Source organism: Dendrobates tinctorius, unplaced genomic scaffold (assembly GCF_039654945.1).
Source record: "Dendrobates tinctorius isolate UK_male_01 unplaced genomic scaffold, ASM3965494v1 ptg000151l, whole genome shotgun sequence".
NCBI classification, from domain to species: Eukaryota; Metazoa; Chordata; class Amphibia; order Anura; family Dendrobatidae; genus Dendrobates; species Dendrobates tinctorius.
Window position 1 is genome coordinate 2805096 of NW_027361818.1, and position 22033 is coordinate 2827128.

The 22033-nt window shown below is 45.9% G+C and overlaps 1 protein-coding gene across 1 annotated transcript in view; it reads right to left on the reverse strand.

Annotated features, from left to right (window-relative positions):
* The window catches only part of LOC141050186 (uncharacterized), a 126684-nt gene extending 104985 nt beyond the window's left edge, over positions 1 to 21699 (reverse strand). The window contains exon 1 of the mRNA XM_073547020.1: positions 21554 to 21699. Within this exon, the coding sequence (XP_073403121.1) occupies positions 21554 to 21590 (37 nt within the window). The 5' untranslated portion in view covers positions 21591 to 21699. The remainder of the gene's footprint in view (positions 1 to 21553) is intronic.
* Between the last annotated feature and the right edge of the window lie 334 nt (positions 21700 to 22033).

The window sequence follows — 22033 nt, forward strand, 5'->3', positions numbered from 1 at the left end:
ATGCACATCCGCCAGCATATCACACACGCCCCCGGCCGACCCTGAACTGCTCAACCCAGCCTCAAACCCGACGCCACTGGATTCTGCTGAGGGCCCCCCTACCACCACTGACGAAGATAAAAGCGGTTGACAAACTGGGAACATAGACACATACTCACCGGGCTGCGAGGGGGATGTGTGCCCTCCAGCCGGAAAGCCTGGATCCCCAACGCCTCGTGGACCTCGCGACTCCTGGTGGCGGACTCGCTGCCGCGTTGTTGTACCCCTAACACCCCCGCAGCAAGGGCTGGGGTGGGAGGCCTGAACCCCTGGACTGAACCAGGCAGTGGTATTCCCAAGTCGAAAGCCTCCTGGCACCCCCCGCTGAGAGTTCCTGCCGATGTGCCATCACATTGCACCTGGGCGTCTAGGGCCCCCCACGACAGCTGGGAGCCCGAAACCGTCCTCCTTTGCCCGAATCTTCCTGCAGCCGGCACCGACCCCGCCAGGCTGCCCACCAGTCTTGCTGCAGCCACAGGGCTGTAAGGTGTTGTCACCTCGTCTGAAGCAGGCGCAGCTGCGGGGCCAGCGTAGCAGCGCCCCCCGCTGCGGCCGGTTCCCCCGCACCGCTGGGGGACGAAGAAAAACCCGGCCCTGCCACCCGGCAGGCCGCCACTCTGCCGGCGGCCGAAATACATGTGGCTGAAGAGGAAGGCCGCGCGGCCCATCCATAACCGCCACGGCCCTCCGAAGGAGCTGGTGCAGCCTGAAGCCGGGCGTGCGCCGGCTCCGCCCCCCTCCTGCCCCGGGGCGAACGTCCGGACACCGTCGCAGGGCCTCGCCGCACCTGAGGATTCCTCCCAGGCCACGACGCCCTGGACGGGGGGGTGAGCGTCGCGCGGCCTGGAGGGTCCCGGGAGGGGCTCCGGTGGCGACGCGATGCCCGGGGAGCGGTGTCGGGCGAGAGCCGTTCCGGAGGCCTCACCCGCCTGGATCTCCGCTCTCTCACCTCGGCCTGTGCTGGTGCCCCCTGAAGCAGGCCAGCCACTTGAGCCTCCAACCATCCCGGAGGCTGCCGCGCCGCTGCCGCCCGCAGTCTGTCCAGGGCCTGATCCACTCCAGACATCCCGGTAAGCATGTGGGACTGTTCTGGAGCTGGGAAAGCGGGAACAGAGGGTGGGAACAGAGGACGGGAACACCCAGCCCCTGGCTTAAATACCCCCTAGCTCCCCTTCCCCATTAACCCTTCCCTCCACTAAACCTTCCAACCCCCCCCGTCATGATGGCCTCTGCCCACGCCTCCTACAGGGGGCCGGGAGGCTCACTCCGGCCATTTCTTTTTAAATTACATATGATATAAAGCTGCTGAGAAAATGTTGTAAACCGTATTACAATGCCAGCAATATTTGCCCTCTACAGATGGACTTACAGTATAAGACTGCAGTATTAATATAACAATACCATTTTTTAACAAACTATTGTTTTGTGAGTGGCAAGGTGTTTGAGGCCCAACTCTAGCATGATAAATGCTACATAAAATGTCACTGCTTTAAAAAAATGCAGTTTAACAATGGTGTATGTTACCTCTGTACAGTGACATCACTGAGTACACTACCCCTCTACTGTGACATCACTGTGTATACTTACCCTGTACTGTGACATCACTGTGTACACATCAATGTGTATACTACCCCTGTTCTGTGACATCACTGAGTACACTACCCTTGTACTGTGACATCACTGTGTATACTACCCCTGCACTGTGACATCACTGTGTATACTAACATTGTACTGTGACATCACTGAGTACACTACCGCTGTACTGTGACATCACTGTGTATACTACCCCTGCACTATGTATACTAACATTGTACTGTGACAGCACTGTGTACACTACCCCTGTACTGTGACATAACTGTGTATAATACCCCTGTACTGTGACATCACTGTGTATACTACCCTTGTACTGTGACATCACTGTGTACACTAACACTGTACTGTGACATCACTGTATACACTACCCCTGTATCGTGACATCACTGTGTACACTACCCCTGTACTGTGACATCACTGTATACACTACCCCTGTATTGTGACATCACTGTGTACACTACCCCTGTACTGTTACATCACTGTGTATAGTAGCCCTGTACTGTGACATCAATGTGCATACTACACCTGTACTGTGACATCACTGTGTACACTACCACTGTACTGTGACATCACTGTGTATACTACCCCTGTACTGTGACATCACTGAGTACACTACCCTTGTACTGTGACATCACTGTGTATACTACCCCTGCACTGTGACATCACTGTGTATACTAACATTGTACTGTGACATCACTGAGTACACTACCCCTGTACTGTGACATCACTGTGTATACTACCCCTGCACTATGTATACTAACATTGTACTGTGACAGCACTGTGTACACTACCCCTGTACTGTGACATAACTGTGTATAATACCCCTGTACTGTGACATCACTGTGTATACTACCCCTGTACGGTGACATCACTGTGTACACTAACACTGTACTGTGACATCACTGTATACACTACCCCTGCATTGTGACATCACTGTGTACACTACCCCTGTACTGTGACATCACTGTATACACTACCCCTGTATTGTGACATCACTGTGTACACTACCCCTGTACTGTTACATCACTGTGTATAGTAGCCCTGTACTGTGACATCAATGTGCATACTACACCTGTACTGTGACATCACTGTGTACACTACCACTGTACTGTGACATCACTGTGTATACTACCCCTGTACTGTGACATCACTGTGTATACTACCGCTGTACGGTTGCATCACTGTGTATACTACCCCTGTACTGTGACATCACTGTATACACTACCGCTGTATTGTGACATCACTGAGTACACTACCCCTGTACGGTGACATCACTGTGTATACTACACCTGTACGGTGACATCACTGTGTACACTACCACTGTACTGTGACATCACTGTGTATACTACCCCATTACTACGACATCACTGTGTATACTACCCCTGCACTGTGACATCACTGTGTACGTAACTCCTGTATTGTGACATCACGGTGTATACTACCCCTGTACGGTGACATCACTGTGTATACTACCCCTGTACTGTGTCATCACTGTGTATACTACCCCTGTACTGTGACATCACTGTGTATACAACACCTGTACTGTGACATCACTGTGTATAATACCCCTGTACTGCGACATCACTGTGTATACTACCCCTGTGCTGTGACATCACTGTGTATACTACCCATGTACGGTGACATTACTGTGTGCACTACCACTGTACTGTGACATCACTGTGTACACTACCCCTGTATTGTGACATCACTGTGTATACCACCCCTGTACTGTGATATCACTGTGTATACTACCCATGCACGATGACATCACTGTGCACACTACCACTGTATGGTGACATCACTGTATATACTACCGCGCATGGTGACATCACTCTTTATACTACCCCAGTACTGTGACATCACTGTGTATACTACCCCTGTACTGTGACATCACTGTGTATACTACCCCTGAATTATGATATCACTGTGTATAATACCCCTGTACTATGTCATCACTGTCTATACTACCCCTGTACTGTGACATCACTGTGTATACTACCCCTGTTCGGTGACATCACTGTGTGCACTACCACTGTACGGTGACATCACTGTGTATACTTACCTGTACTGTGATATCAGTGTGTATACTACCCCTGTATTGTGACATCAGTGTGTAAACTACCCCTGTACTGTGGCATCACTGTTTACAATACCCCTGTACTGTGACATCACTGTATACACTACCCCTGTATTGTGACATCACTGTGTACACTACCCCTGTACTGTGACATCACTGTGTATACTACCCCTGTACTGTGACATCACTGTGTATACTACCCCTGTACTGTGACATCACTGTGTATACAACACCTGTACTGTGACATCACTGTGTATACTACCCCTGTATTATGATATCACTGTGTATAATACCCCTGTACTGTGTCATCACTGTCTATACTACCCCTGTGCTGTGAAATCACAGTGTATACCACCCCTGTACTGTGACATCACTGTGTATACTACCCCTGTTCGGTGACATCACTGTGTGCACTACCACTGTACGGTGACATCACTGTGTATACTTCACCTGTACTGTGACATCAGTGTGTATACTACCCCTGTATTGTGACATCAGTGTGTAAACTACCCCTGTACTGTGGTATCACTGTGTACAATACCCCTGTACTGTGACATCACTGTATACACTACCCCTGTATTGTGACATCACTGTGTACACTACCCCTGTACTGTGACATCACTGTGTATACTACCCCTGTACTGTGACATCACTGTGTATGCTACACCTGTACTGTGACATCACGGTGTATACTACCCCTGTACTGTGACATCACTGTGTACGTAACCCCTGTACTGTGACATCACTGTGTACGTAACCCCTGTACTGTGACATCACTGTGTAAACTACCCCTGTACGGTGACATCACTGTGTATACTACCAATGTACTGTGACATCACTGTGTATACTACCCGTGTACTGTGACATCACTGTGTATACAACACCTGTACTGTGACATCACTGTGTATGCTACCCCTGTACCATGACATCACTGTGTATAATACCCCTGTATTGTGACATCACTGTTTATAATACCCCTGTGTTGTGACATCACTGTGTATAATACCCCTGCACGATGACATCACTGTGTACGCTACCACTGTACGGTGACATCGCTTTATATACTACCCCACATAGTGACATCACTGTGTATACTACCCCTGTACTGTGACATCACTGTGTATACTACCCCTGTACTATGACATCACTGTGTACACTACCCCTGTACTGTGACATCACTGTGTATACTGCACCTGTACTGTGACATCACTGTATACACTACCCCTGTACTATGACATCACTGTGTACACTACCCCTGTACTGTGACATCACTGTGTATACTACCCCTGTACTGTGACATCACTGTATACACTACCCCTGTACTATGACATCACTGTGTACACTACCCCTGTACTGTGACATCACTGTGTATACTGCACCTGTACTGTGACATCCCTGTATACACTACCCCTGTACTATGACATCACTGTGTACACTACCCCTGTACTGTGACATCACTGTGTATACTACCCCTGTACTGTGACATCACTGTATACAATACCCCTGTACTATGACATCACTGTGTACACTACCCCTGTACTGTGACATCACTGTGTATACTACCCCTGTACTGTGACATCACTGTGTATACAACACCTGTACTGTGACATCACTGTGTATACTACCCCTGTATTATGATATCACTGTGTATAATACCCCTGTACTGTGTTATCACTGTCTATACTACCCCTGTGCTGTGACATCACAGTGTATACCACCACTGTACTGTGACATCACTGTGTATACTACCCCTGTTCGGTGACATCACTGTGTGCACTACCACTGTACGGTGACATCACTGTGTATACTTCACCTGTACTGTGACATCAGTGTGTATACTACCCCTGTATTGTGACATCAGTGTGTAAACTACCCCTGTACTGTGGTATCACTGTGTACAATACCCCTGTACTGTGACATCACTGTGTATACTACCCCTGTACTGTGACATCACCATGTATGCTACACCGGTACTGTGACATCACGGTGTATACTACCCCTGTACTGTGACATCACTGTGTACGTAACCCCTGTACTGTGACATCACTGTGTACGTAACCCTTGTACTGTGACATCACTGTGTAAACTACCCCTGTACGGTGACATCACTGTGTATACTACCCCTGTACTGTGACATCACTGTGTATACTACCCCTGTATTGTGACATCACTGTGTATACAACACCTGTACTGTGACATCACTGTGTATGCTACCCCTGTACCATGACATCACTGTGTATAATACCCCTGTATTGTGACATCACTGTTTATAATACCCCTGTGTTGTGACATCACTGTGTATAATACCCCTGCACGATGACATCACTGTGTACGCTACCACTGTACGGTGACATCGCTTTATATACTACCCCACATAGTGACATCACTATGTATACTACCCCTGTACTGTGACATCACTGTGTATACTACCCCTGTACTGTGACATCACTTTATACACTACCCCTGTACTATGACATCACTGTGTACACTACCCCTGTACTGTGACATCACTGTGTATACTACCCCTGTACTGTGACATCACTGTATACAATAACCCTGTACTATGACATCACTGTGTACACTACCCTTGTACTGTGACATCACTGTGTATACTGCACCTGTACTGTGACATCACTGTGTACACTACCCCTGTACTGTGACATCACTGTGTATACTACCCCTGTACTATGACATCACTGTGTACACTACCCCTGTACTATGACATCACTGTGTACACTACCCCTGTACTGTGACATCACTGTGTATACTACACCTGTACTGTGACATCATTGTATACAGTACCCCTGTACTTTGACATCACTGTATACACTACCCCTGTATTGTGACATTACTGTGTACACTACCCCTGTACTGTGACATCACTGTGTACACTACCCCTGTACTGTGACATCACTGTGTATACTACACCTGTACTTTGACATCACTGTATACACTACCCCTGTACTGTGACATCACTGTGTATACAACACCTGTACTGTGACATCACTGTGTACACTACCCCTGTACTGTGACATCACTGTATACACTACCCCTGTATTGTGACATCATTGTATAAACTACCCCTGTATTATGATATCACTGTGTATAATACCCCTGTACTGTGTCATCACTGTCTATACTACCCCTGTGCTGTGACATCACAGTGTATACCACCTCTGTACTGTGACATCACTGTGTATACTACCCCTGTATTGTGACATCAGTGTGAAAACTACCCCTGTACTGTGGTATCACTGTGTACAATACCCCTGTACTGTGACATCACTGTATACACTACCCCTGTATTGTGACATGACTGTGTACACTACCCCTGTACTGTGACATCACTGTGTATACTACCCCTGTACTGTGACATCACTGTGTATGCTACACCTGTGCTGTGACATCACGGTGTATACTACCCCTGTACTGTGACATCACTGTGTACGTAACCCCTGTACTGTGACATCACTGTGTAAACTACCCCTGTACGGTGACATCACTGTGTACACTACCCCTGTACTGTGACATCACTGTGTATACTACCCCTGTACTGTGACATCACTGTGTATACAACACCTGTACTGTGACATCACTGTGTATACTACCCCTGTACCATGACATCACTGTGTATAATACCCCTGTATTGTGACATCACTGTTTATAATACCCCTGAGTTGTGACATCACTGTGTATAATACCCCTGCACGATGACATCACTGTGTACGCTACCACTGTACGGTGACATCGCTTTATATACTACCCCACATAGTGACATCACTGTGTATACTACCCCTGTACTGAGACATCACTGTGTATACTACCCAATTACTGTGACATCACTGTATACACTACCCCTGTACTATGACATCACTGTGTACACTACCCCTGTACTGTGACATCACTGTATACACTACCCCTGTACTACGACATCACTGTGTACACTACCCCTGTACTGTGACATCACTGTGTATACTGCACCTGTACTGTGACATCACTGTGTACACTACCCCTGTACTGTGACATCACTGTGTATACTGCACCTGTACTGTGACATCACTGTATACACTACCCCTGTACTACGACAACACTGTGTACACTACCCCTGTACTGTGACATCACTGTGTATACTACCCCTGTACTGTGACATCACTGTATACACTACCCCTGTACTACGACATCACTGTGTACACTACCCCTGTACTGTGACATCACTGTGTATACTACCCCTGTACTGTGACATCACTGTATACACTACCCCTGTACTACGACATCACTGTGTACACTACCCCTGTACTGTGACATCACTGTGTATACTGCACCTGTACTGTGACATCACTGTGTACACTACCCCTGTACTGTGACATCACTGTATATACTACCCCTGTACTATGACATCACTGTGTACACTACCCCTGTACTATGACATCACTGTGTACACTACCACTGTACTGTGACATCACTGTGTATACTACACCTGTACTGTGACATCACTGTATACACTACCCCTGTACTACGACATCACTGTGTACAATACCCCTGTACTGTGACATCACTGTGTATACTGCACCTGTACTGTGACATCACTGTGTACACTACCCCTGTACTGTGACATCACTGTGTATACTACCCCTGTACTATGACATCACTGTGTACACTACCCCTGTACTATGACATCACTGTGTACACTACCCCTGTACTGTGACATCACTGTGTATACTACACCTGTACTGTGACATCACTGTATACAGTACCCCTGTACTTTGACATCACTGTATACAATACCCCTGTATTGTGACATTACTGTGTACACTACCCCTGTACTGTGACATCACTGTTTACACTACCCCTGTATTGTGACATCACTGTGTACACTACCCCTGTACTGTGACATCACTGTGTACACTACCCCTGTACTTTGACATCACTGTATACACTACCCCTGTACTGTGACATCAATGTGCATACTACCCCGTTCTGTGACATCACTGTGTACACTACCCCTGTACTTGGACATCACTGTGTATACTACCCCTGTATTGTGACATCACTGTATACACTACCCTGTATTGTGACATCACTGTGTATACAACACCTGTACTGTGACATCACGGTGTATACTACCCCTGTACTGTGACATCGCTGTGTACACTACCCCTGTATTGTGACATCACTGTGTATACAACACCTGAACGGTGACATCACTGTGTATACTACCCCTGTACTGTGACATCACTGTGTACTCTACCCCTGTATGGTGACATCACTGTGTATACTACCCCTGTACTTGGACATCACTGTGTATACTACCCCTGTATTGTGACATCACTGTATACACTACCCTGTACTGTGACATCGCTGTGTACACTACCCCTGTATTGTGACATCACTGTGTATACAACACCTGTAATGTGTCATCACGGTGTAAGCTACCCCTGTACGGTGACATCACTGTGTACACTACCCCTGTACTGTGACATCACTGTGTACACTACCCCTGTACTGTGACATCACTGTGTACACTACCCCTGTACTGTGACATCACGGTGTAAACTACCCCTGTACTGTGACATCACGGTGTAAACTACCCCTGCACGATGACATCACTGTGTATTCTACCCCTGTACTGTGACATCACTGTGTATAATATCCCTCTACTGTGACATCACTGTATACAGTACCCCTGTACTTTGACATCACTGTATACACTACCCCTGTACTGTGACATTACTGTGTACACTACCCCTGTACTGTGACATCACTGTGTACACTACCCCTGTACTTTGACAACACTGTATACACTACCCCTGTACTGTGACATCAATGTGCATACTACCCCGTTCTGTGACATCACTGTGTACACTACCCCTGTACTGTGACATCACTGTGTATACAACACCTGTACTGTGACATCACTGTATACACTACCCCTGTACTTGGACATCACTGTGTATACTACCCCTGTATTGTGACATCACTGTGTACACTACCCTGTACTGTGACATCACTGTGTAAACTACCCCTGTACGGTGACATCACTGTGTTTACTACCCCTGTACTGTGACATCACGGTGTAAACTACCCCTGCACGATGACATCACTGTGTATTCTACCCCTGTACTGTGACATCACTGTGTATACTATCCCTGTACTATGACATCACTGTGTACACTACCCCTGTACTGTGACATCACTGTGTATACAACACCTGTATTGTGACATCACTGTGTACACTACCCCTGTACTGTGACATCACGGTGTAAACTACCCCTGCACGATGACATCACTGTGTATTCTACCTCTGTACTGTGACATCACTGTGTATAATATCCCTCTACTGTGACATCACTGTGCACACTACCACTGTACTGTGACATCACTGTGTATGCTACCCCTGTACTATGACATCACTGTGTATTCTACCCCTGTACTGTGACATCACTGTGTATACTACCCCTCTACTGTGACATCACAGTGTACACTACCCCTGTACTGTGACATCACTGTGTTTTCTACCCCTGTACTGTGACATCACAGTGTACACTACCCCTGTACTGTGACATCACTGTGTATTCTACCCCTGTACGGTGACATCACTGTGTATACTACCCCTGTACTTGGACATCACTGTGTACACAACCCCTGTACTGTGACATCGCTGTGTACACTACCCCTGTATTGTGACATCACTGTGTATACAACACCTGTACTGTGACATCACGGTGTATACTACCCCAGTACTGTGACATCGCTGTGTACACTACCCCTGTATTGTGACATCACTGTGTATACAACACCTGAACGGTGACATCACTGTGTATACTACCCCTGTACTGTGACATCACTGTGTACTCTACCCCTGTATGGTGACATCACTGTGTATACTACCCCTGTACTTAGACATCACTGTGTATACTACCCCTGTATTGTGACATCACTGTATACACTACCCTGTACTGTGACATCGCTGTGTACACTACCCCTGTATTGTGACATCACTGTGTATACAACACCTGTAATGTGACATCACGGTGTAAGCTACCCCTGTACGGTGACATCACTGTGTATACTACCCCTGTACTGTGACATCACTGTGTACACTACCCCTGTACTGTGACATCACTGTGTACACTACCCCTGTACTGTGACATCACGGTGTAAACTACCCCTGTACTGTGACATCACGGTGTAAACTACCCCTGCACGATGACATCACTGTGTATTCTACCCCTGTACTGTGACATCACTGTGTATAATATCCCTCTACTGTGACATCACTGTGTACACTACCCCTGTACCGTTACATCACTGTGTATACTATCCCTCTACTGTGACATTACTGTGTATTCTACCCCTGTACTGTGACATCACTGTGTATTCTACCCCTGTACTGTGACATCACAGTGTACACTACCCCTGTACTGTGACATCACTGTGTATAATACCCCTGTACTGTGACATCACTGTGCATACTACCCCTGTAATGTGACATCACTGTGTATAATACCCCTGCACGATGACATCACTGTGTACGCTACCACTGTACGGTGACATCGCTTTATATACTACCCCACATAGTGACATCACTATGTATACTACCCCTGTACTGTGACATCACTGTGTATACTACCCCTGTACTGTGACATCACTTTATACACTACCCCTGTACTATGACATCACTGTGTACACTACCCCTGTACTGTGACATCACTGTGTATACTACCCCTGTACTGTGACATCACTGTATACAATAACCCTGTACTATGACATCACTGTGTACACTACCCTTGTACTGTGACATCACTGTGTATACTGCACCTGTACTGTGACATCACTGTGTACACTACCCCTGTACTGTGACATCACTGTGTATACTACCCCTGTACTATGACATCACTGTGTACACTACCCCTGTACTATGACATCACTGTGTACACTACCCCTGTACTGTGACATCACTGTGTATACTACACCTGTACTGTGACATCATTGTATACAGTACCCCTGTACTTTGACATCACTGTATACACGACCCCTGTATTGTGACATTACTGTGTACACTACCCCTGTACTGTGACATCACTGTGTACACTACCCCTGTACTGTGACATCACTGTGTATACTACACCTGTACTTTGACATCACTGTATACACTACCCCTGTACTGTGACATCACTGTGTATACAACACCTGTACTGTGACATCACTGTGTACACTACCCCTGTACTGTGACATCACTGTATACACTACCCCTGTATTGTGACATCATTGTATAAACTACCCCTGTATTATGATATCACTGTGTATAATACCCCTGTACTGTGTCATCACTGTCTATACTACCCCTGTGCTGTGACATCACAGTGTATACCACCTCTGTACTGTGACATCACTGTGTATACTACCCCTGTATTGTGACATCAGTGTGAAAACTACCCCTGTACTGTGGTATCACTGTGTACAATACCCCTGTACTGTGACATCACTGTATACACTACCCCTGTATTGTGACATGACTGTGTACACTACCCCTGTACTGTGACATCACTGTGTATACTACCCCTGTACTGTGACATCACTGTGTATGCTACACCTGTACTGTGACATCACGGTGTATACTACCCCTGTACTGTGACATCACTGTGTACGTAACCCCTGTACTGTGACATCACTGTGTAAACTACCCCTGTACGGTGACATCACTGTGTACACTACCCCTGTACTGTGACATCACTGTGTATACTACCCCTGTACTGTGACATCACTGTGTATACAACACCTGTACTGTGACATCACTGTGTATACTACCCCTGTACCATGACATCACTGTGTATAATACCCCTGTATTGTGACATCACTGTTTATAATACCCCTGAGTTGTGACATCACTGTGTATAATACCCCTGCACAATGACATCACTGTGTACGCTACCACTGTACGGTGACATCGCTTTATATACTACCCCACATAGTGACATCACTGTGTATACTACCCCTGTACTGAGACATCACTGTGTATACTACCCAATTACTGTGACATCACTGTATACACTACCCCTGTACTATGACATCACTGTGTACACTACCCCTGTACTGTGACATCACTGTATACACTACCCCTGTACTACGACATCACTGTGTACACTACCCCTGTACTGTGACATCACTGTGTATACTGCACCTGTACTGTGACATCACTGTGTACACTACCCCTGTACTGTGACATCACTGTGTATACTGCACCTGTACTGTGACATCACTGTATACACTACCCCTGTACTACGACAACACTGTGTACACTACCCCTGTACTGTGACATCACTGTGTATACTACCCCTGTACTGTGACATCACTGTATACACTACCCCTGTACTACGACATCACTGTGTACACTACCCCTGTACTGTGACATCACTGTGTATACTACCCCTGTACTGTGACATCACTGTATACACTACCCCTGTACTACGACATCACTGTGTACACTACCCCTGTACTGTGACATCACTGTGTATACTGCACCTGTACTGTGACATCACTGTGTACACTACCCCTGTACTGTGACATCACTGTATATACTACCCCTGTACTATGACATCACTGTGTACACTACCCCTGTACTATGACATCACTGTGTACACTACCACTGTACTGTGACATCACTGTGTATACTACACCTGTACTGTGACATCACTGTATACACTACCCCTGTACTACGACATCACTGTGTACAATACCCCTGTACTGTGACATCACTGTGTATACTGCACCTGTACTGTGACATCACTGTGTACACTACCCCTGTACTGTGACATCACTGTGTATACTACCCCTGTACTATGACATCACTGTGTACACTACCCCTGTACTATGACATCACTGTGTACACTACCCCTGTACTGTGACATCACTGTGTATACTACACCTGTACTGTGACATCACTGTATACAGTACCCCTGTACTTTGACATCACTGTATACAATACCCCTGTATTGTGACATTACTGTGTACACTACCCCTGTACTGTGACATCACTGTTTACACTACCCCTGTATTGTGACATCACTGTGTACACTACCCCTGTACTGTGACATCACTGTGTACACTACCCCTGTACTTTGACATCACTGTATACACTACCCCTGTACTGTGACATCAATGTGCATACTACCCCGTTCTGTGACATCACTGTGTACACTACCCCTGTACTTGGACATCACTGTGTATACTACCCCTGTATTGTGACATCACTGTATACACTACCCTGTATTGTGACATCACTGTGTATACAACACCTGTACTGTGACATCACGGTGTATACTACCCCTGTACTGTGACATCGCTGTGTACACTACCCCTGTATTGTGACATCACTGTGTATACAACACCTGAACGGTGACATCACTGTGTATACTACCCCTGTACTGTGACATCACTGTGTACTCTACCCCTGTATGGTGACATCACTGTGTATACTACCCCTGTACTTGGACATCACTGTGTATACTACCCCTGTATTGTGACATCACTGTATACACTACCCTGTACTGTGACATCGCTGTGTACACTACCCCTGTATTGTGACATCACTGTGTATACAACACCTGTAATGTGTCATCACGGTGTAAGCTACCCCTGTACGGTGACATCACTGTGTACACTACCCCTGTACTGTGACATCACTGTGTACACTACCCCTGTACTGTGACATCACTGTGTACACTACCCCTGTACTGTGACATCACGGTGTAAACTACCCCTGTACTGTGACATCACGGTGTAAACTACCCCTGCACGATGACATCACTGTGTATTCTACCCCTGTACTGTGACATCACTGTGTATAATATCCCTCTACTGTGACATCACTGTATACAGTACCCCTGTACTTTGACATCACTGTATACACTACCCCTGTACTGTGACATTACTGTGTACACTACCCCTGTACTGTGACATCACTGTGTACACTACCCCTGTACTTTGACAACACTGTATACACTACCCCTGTACTGTGACATCAATGTGCATACTACCCCGTTCTGTGACATCACTGTGTACACTACCCCTGTACTGTAACATCACTGTGTATACAACACCTGTACTGTGACATCACTGTATACACTACCCCTGTACTTGGACATCACTGTGTATACTACCCCTGTATTGTGACATCACTGTGTACACTACCCTGTACTGTGACATCACTGTGTAAACTACCCCTGTACGGTGACATCACTGTGTTTACTACCCCTGTACTGTGACATCACGGTGTAAACTACCCCTGCACGATGACATCACTGTGTATTCTACCCCTGTACTGTGACATCACTGTGTATACTATCCCTGTACTATGACATCACTGTGTACACTACCCCTGTACTGTGACATCACTGTGTATACAACACCTGTATTGTGACATCACTGTGTACACTACCCCTGTACTGTGACATCACGGTGTAAACTACCCCTGCACGATGACATCACTGTGTATTCTACCTCTGTACTGTGACATCACTGTGTATAATATCCCTCTACTGTGACATCACTGTGCACACTACCACTGTACTGTGACATCACTGTGTATGCTACCCCTGTACTATGACATCACTGTGTATTCTACCCCTGTACTGTGACATCACTGTGTATACTACCCCTCTACTGTGACATCACAGTGTACACTACCCCTGTACTGTGACATCACTGTGTTTTCTACCCCTGTACTGTGACATCACAGTGTACACTACCCCTGTACTGTGACATCACTGTGTATTCTACCCCTGTACGGTGACATCACTGTGTATACTACCCCTGTACTTGGACATCACTGTGTACACAACCCCTGTACTGTGACATCGCTGTGTACACTACCCCTGTATTGTGACATCACTGTGTATACAACACCTGTACTGTGACATCACGGTGTATACTACCCCTGTACTGTGACATCGCTGTGTACACTACCCCTGTATTGTGACATCACTGTGTATACAACACCTGAACGGTGACATCACTGTGTATACTACCCCTGTACTGTGACATCACTGTGTACTCTACCCCTGTATGGTGACATCACTGTGTATACTACCCCTGTACTTAGACATCACTGTGTATACTACCCCTGTATTGTGACATCACTGTATACACTACCCTGTACTGTGACATCGCTGTGTACACTACCCCTGTATTGTGACATCACTGTGTATACAACACCTGTAATGTGACATCACGGTGTAAGCTACCCCTGTACGGTGACATCACTGTGTATACTACCCCTGTACTGTGACATCACTGTGTACACTACCCCTGTACTGTGACATCACTGTGTACACTACCCCTGTACTGTGACATCACGGTGTAAACTACCCCTGTACTGTGACATCACGGTGTACACTACCCCTGCACGATGACATCACTGTGTATTCTACCCCTGTACTGTGACATCACTGTGTATAATATCCCTCTACTGTGACATCACTGTGTACACTACCCCTGTACCGTTACATCACTGTGTATACTATCCCTCTACTGTGACATTACTGTGTATTCTACCCCTGTACTGTGACATCACTGTGTATTCTACCCCTGTACTGTGACATCACAGTGTACACTACCCCTGTACTGTGACATCACTGTGTATAATACCCCTGTACTGTGACATCACTGTGCATACTACCCCTGTAATGTGACATCACTGTGTATACTACCCCTGTAATGTGACATCACTGTGTATACTACCCCTGTACTGTGACATCACTGTATACACTACCCCTGTACTATGACATCACTGTGTATACTACCCCTATACTGTGACATCACTGTGTATACTACCCCTGTACTGTGACATCACTGTATACACTACCCCTGTACTACGACATCACTGTGTACACTACCCCTGTACTGTGACATCACTGTGTATATTGCACCTGTACTGTGACATCACTGTGTACACTACCCCTGTACTGTGACATCACTGTGTATACTGCACCTGTACTGTGACATCACTGTATACACTACCCCTGTACTATGACATCACTGTGTACACTACCCCTGTACTGTGACATCACTGTGTATACTACCCCTGTACTGTGACATCACTGTATACACTACCCCTGTACTACGACATCACTGTGTACACTACCCCTGTACTGTGACATCACTGTGTATACTACCCCTGTACTGTGACATCACTGTATACACTACCCCTGTACTACGACATCACTGTGTACACTACCCCTGTACTGTGACATCACTGTGTATACTGCACCTGTACTGTGACATCACTGTGTACACTTCCCCTGTACTGTGACATCACTGTGTATACTACACCTGTACTGTGACATCACTGTATACACTACCCCTGTACTACGACATCACTGTGTACACTACCCCTGTACTGTGACATCACTGTGTATATTGCACCTGTACTGTGACATCACTGTGTACACTACCCCTGTACTGTGACATCACTGTGTATACTGCACCTGTACTGTGACATCACTGTGTACACTACCCCTGTACTATGACATCACTGTGTACACTTCCCCTGTACTGTGACATCACTGTGTATACTACACCTGTACTGTGACATCACTGTATACAGTACCCCTGTACTTTGACATCACTGTATACACTACCCCTGTATTGTGACATTACTGTGTACACTACCCCTGTACTGTGACATCACTGTGTACACTACCCCTGTACTTTGACATCACTGTATACACTACCCCTGTACTGTGACATCAATGTGCATACTACCCCGTTCTGTGACATCACTGTGTACACTACCCCTGTACTGTGACATCACTGTGTATACAACACCTGTACTGTGACATCACTGTATACACTACCCCTGTACTTGGACATCACTGTGTATACTACCCCTGTATTGTGACATCACTGTGTACACTACCCTGTACTGTGACATCACTGTATACACTACCCCTGTACTGTGACATCGCTTTGTACACTACCCCTGTATTGTGACATCACTGTGTATACAACACCTGTACTGTGACATCACGGTGTATACTACCCCTGTACTGTGACATCAATGTGTACACTACCCCTGTACGGTGACATCACTGTGTATACTACCCCTGTACTTGGACATCACTGTGTATACTACCCTTGTATTGTGACATCACTGTATACAGTACCCTGTATTGTAACATCGCTGTGTACACTACCCCTGTATTGTGACATCACTGTGTATACAACACCTGTACTGTGACATCACGGTGTAAACTACCCCTGTACGGTGACATCACTGTGTTTACTACCCCTGTACTGTGACATCACGGTGTAAACTACCCCTGCACGATGACATCACTGTGTATTCTACCCCTGTACTGTGACATCACTGTGTATACTATCCCTGTACTATGACATCACTGTGTACACTACCCCTGTACTGTGACATCACTGTGTATACAACACCTGTATTGTGACATCACTGTGTACACTACCCCTGTACTGTGACATCACTGTGTATGCTACCCCTGTACTATGACATCACTGTGTATTCTACCCCTGTACTGTGACATCACTGTGTATACTACCCCTCTACTGTGACATCACAGTGTACACTACCCCTGTACTGTGACATCACTGTGTATTCTACCCCTGTACTGTTTCATCACTGTGTACACTACCCCTGTACTACGACATCACTGTGTATACTACCCCTGTAATGTGACATCACTGTGTATTCTACCCCTGTACTGTTTCATCACTGTGTACACTACCCCTGTACTGTGACATCACTGTTTATACTACCCCTGTAATGTGACATCACTGTGTATTCTACCCCTGTACTGTTTCATCACTGTGTACACTACCCCTGTACTGTGACATCACTGTGTATACTACCCCTGTACTGTGACATCACTGTGTATACTACCCCTGTACTGTTTCATCACTGTGTACACTACCCCTGTACTGTGACATCACTGTGTACACTACCCCTGTAATGTGACATCACTGTGTATAATACCCCTGTACTGTGACATCACTGTGTATACTACCCCTGTACTGTGACATCACTGTGTATACTACCCCTGTACTGTTTCATCACTGTGTATACTACCCCTGTAATGTGACATCACTGTGTATACTACCCCTGTAATGTGACATCACTGTGTATACTACCCCTGTACTATGACATCACTGTGTACACTACCCCTGTACTGTGACATCACTGTGGTGTATACTACCCCTGTAATGTGACATCACTGTGTATACTACCCCTGTACTGTGACATCACTGTGTACACTACCCCTGTACTGTGACATCACTGTGTATACTACCCCTGTAATGTGACATCACTGTGTATACTACCCCTGTAATGTGACATCACTGTGTATACTACCCCTGTAATGTGACATCACTGTGTATACTACCCCTGTACTATGACATCACTGTGTACACTACCCCTGTACTGTGACATCACTGTGTATACTACCCCTGTAATGTGACATCACTGTGTATACTACCCCTGTACTATGACATCACTGTGTACACTACCCCTGTACTGTGACATCACTGTGTATACTACCCCTGTAATGTGACATCACTGTGTATACTACCCCTGTAATGTGACATCACTGTATACACTACCCCTGTACTGTGACATCACTGTGTACACTACCCCTGTACTGTGACATCACTGTGTATACTACCCCTGTACTGTTTCATCACTGTGTATACTACCCCTGTAATGTGACATCACTGTGTATACTACCCCTGTACTGTGACATCACTGTGTACACTACCCCTGTACTGTGACATCACTGTGTATACTACCCCTGTAATGTGACATCACTGTGTATACTACCCCTGTACTGTGACATCACTGTGTATACTACCCCTGTACTGTTTCATCACTGTGTATACTACCCCTGTAATGTGACATCACTGTGTACACTACCCCTGTACTGTGACATCACTGTGTATACTACCCCTGTAATGTGACATCACTGTGTATACTACCCCTGTACTGTGACATCACTGTGTACACTACCCCTGTACTGTGACATCACTGTGTATACTACCCCTGTAATGTGACATCACTGTGTATACTACCCCTGTACTGTGACATCACTGTGTACACTACCCCTGTACTGTGACATCACTGTGTATACTACCCCTGTAATGTGACATCACTGTGTATACTACCCCTGTAATGTGACATCACTGTGTATACTACCCCTGTAATGTGACATCACTGTGTATACTACCCCTGTACTATGACATCACTGTGTACACTACCCCTGTACTGTGACATCACTGTGTATACTACCCCTGTAATGTGACATCACTGTGTATACTACCCCTGTACTATGACATCACTGTGTACACTACCCCTGTACTGTGACATCACTGTGTATACTACCCCTGTAATGTGACATCACTGTGTATACTACCCCTGTAATGTGACATCACTGTATACACTACCCCTGTACTGTGACATCACTGTGTACACTACCCCTGTACTGTGACATCACTGTGTATACTACCCCTGTACTGTTTCATCACTGTGTATACTACCCCTGTAATGTGACATCACTGTGTATACTACCCCTGTACTGTGACATCACTGTGTACACTACCCCTGTACTGTGACATCACTGTGTATACTACCCCTGTAATGTGACATCACTGTGTATACTACCCCTGTACTGTTTCATCACTGTGTATACTACCCCTGTAATGTGACATCACTGTGTACACTACCCCTGTACTGTGACATCACTGTGTATACTACCCCTGTAATGTGACATCACTGTGTATACTACCCCTGTACTGTGACATCACTGTGTACACTACCCCTGTACTGTGACATCACTGTGTACACTACCCCTGTAATGTGACATCACTGTGTATACTACCCCTGTACTGTGACATCACTGTGTACACTACCCCTGTACTGTGACATCACTGTGTATACTACCCCTGTAATGTGACATCACTGTGTACACTACCCCTGTACTGTTTCATCACTGTGTATACTACCCCTGTAATGTGACATCACTGTGTATACTACCCCTGTACTGTGACATCACTGTGTACACTACCCCTGTACTGTGACATCACTGTGTATACTACCCCTGTAATGTGACATCACTGTGTACACTACCCCTGTACTGTTTCATCACTGTGTATACTACCCCTGTAATGTGACATCACTGTGTATACTACCCCTGTACTGTGACATCACTGTGTATACTACCCCTGTAATGTGACATCACTGTGTATACTACCCCTGTACTGTGACATCACTGTGTACACTACCCCTGTACTGTGACATCACTGTGTATACTACCCCTGTACTGTGACATCACTGTGTATACTACCCCTGTAATGTGACATCACTGTGTATACTACCCCTGTAATGTGACATCACTGTGTATACTACCCCTGTACTGTGACATCACTGTGTATACTACCCCTGTACTGTGACATCACTGTGTATACTACCCCTGTAATGTGACATCACTGTGTATACTACCCCTGTACTGTGACATCACTGTGTACACTACCCCTGTACTGTGACATCACTGTGTATACTACCCCTGTACTGTGACATCACTGTGTATACTACCCCTGTACTGTGACATCACTGTGTATACTACCCCTGTAATGTGACATCACTGTGTATACTACCCCTGTACTGTGACATCACTGTGTATACTACCCCTGTAATGTGACATCACTGTGTATACTAACCCGGTATCTCTATTCAGTTGGATATATCTGCCTGAACACTCATGATTGCTGATTCTTCATCTGCATAATAATTATGTCTCCGCATAGTTTGTAAATGATAATCTGGTGACTTACCATGGAAGCAACAGAAGATCAGGATTGAAATTCTCATTGTAGGTCTGTGTTGATCTGCTGATCCGTTATCATCAGGTGCGTTTTGTATCTGGATCACGACTTCATATTTTTTACTTTTATGAAGCAAGAGGAAGAGACTAGAAGAGGAAGTTCTTACATACAATCTGCAGTGGTTCCTTTTTTGGAAGGAAGAGAATTAAAGGGTCAAACTTTGTATTCAGAGAAAAAGAAGAAAGGGGAAGAGAGCGGCAACATTTATTTCAGATACAAATCAGATAACTTGTGGTAAATGAAGAGGAATAATGTGTGTATCAGGGTAAGGTGGTTTACACCTCATGTAATGGAGCCAGCACTGCCCTTCATCTAGTGTAACCGGGATGCCCCGTGCACACTGCTAAGGGTGGTAGTAATCCAAAAATTACGAAAGAGACAAGATCAAGGTCGGTGAAAAATCATTAAAGTGCAGATATATAACTACCA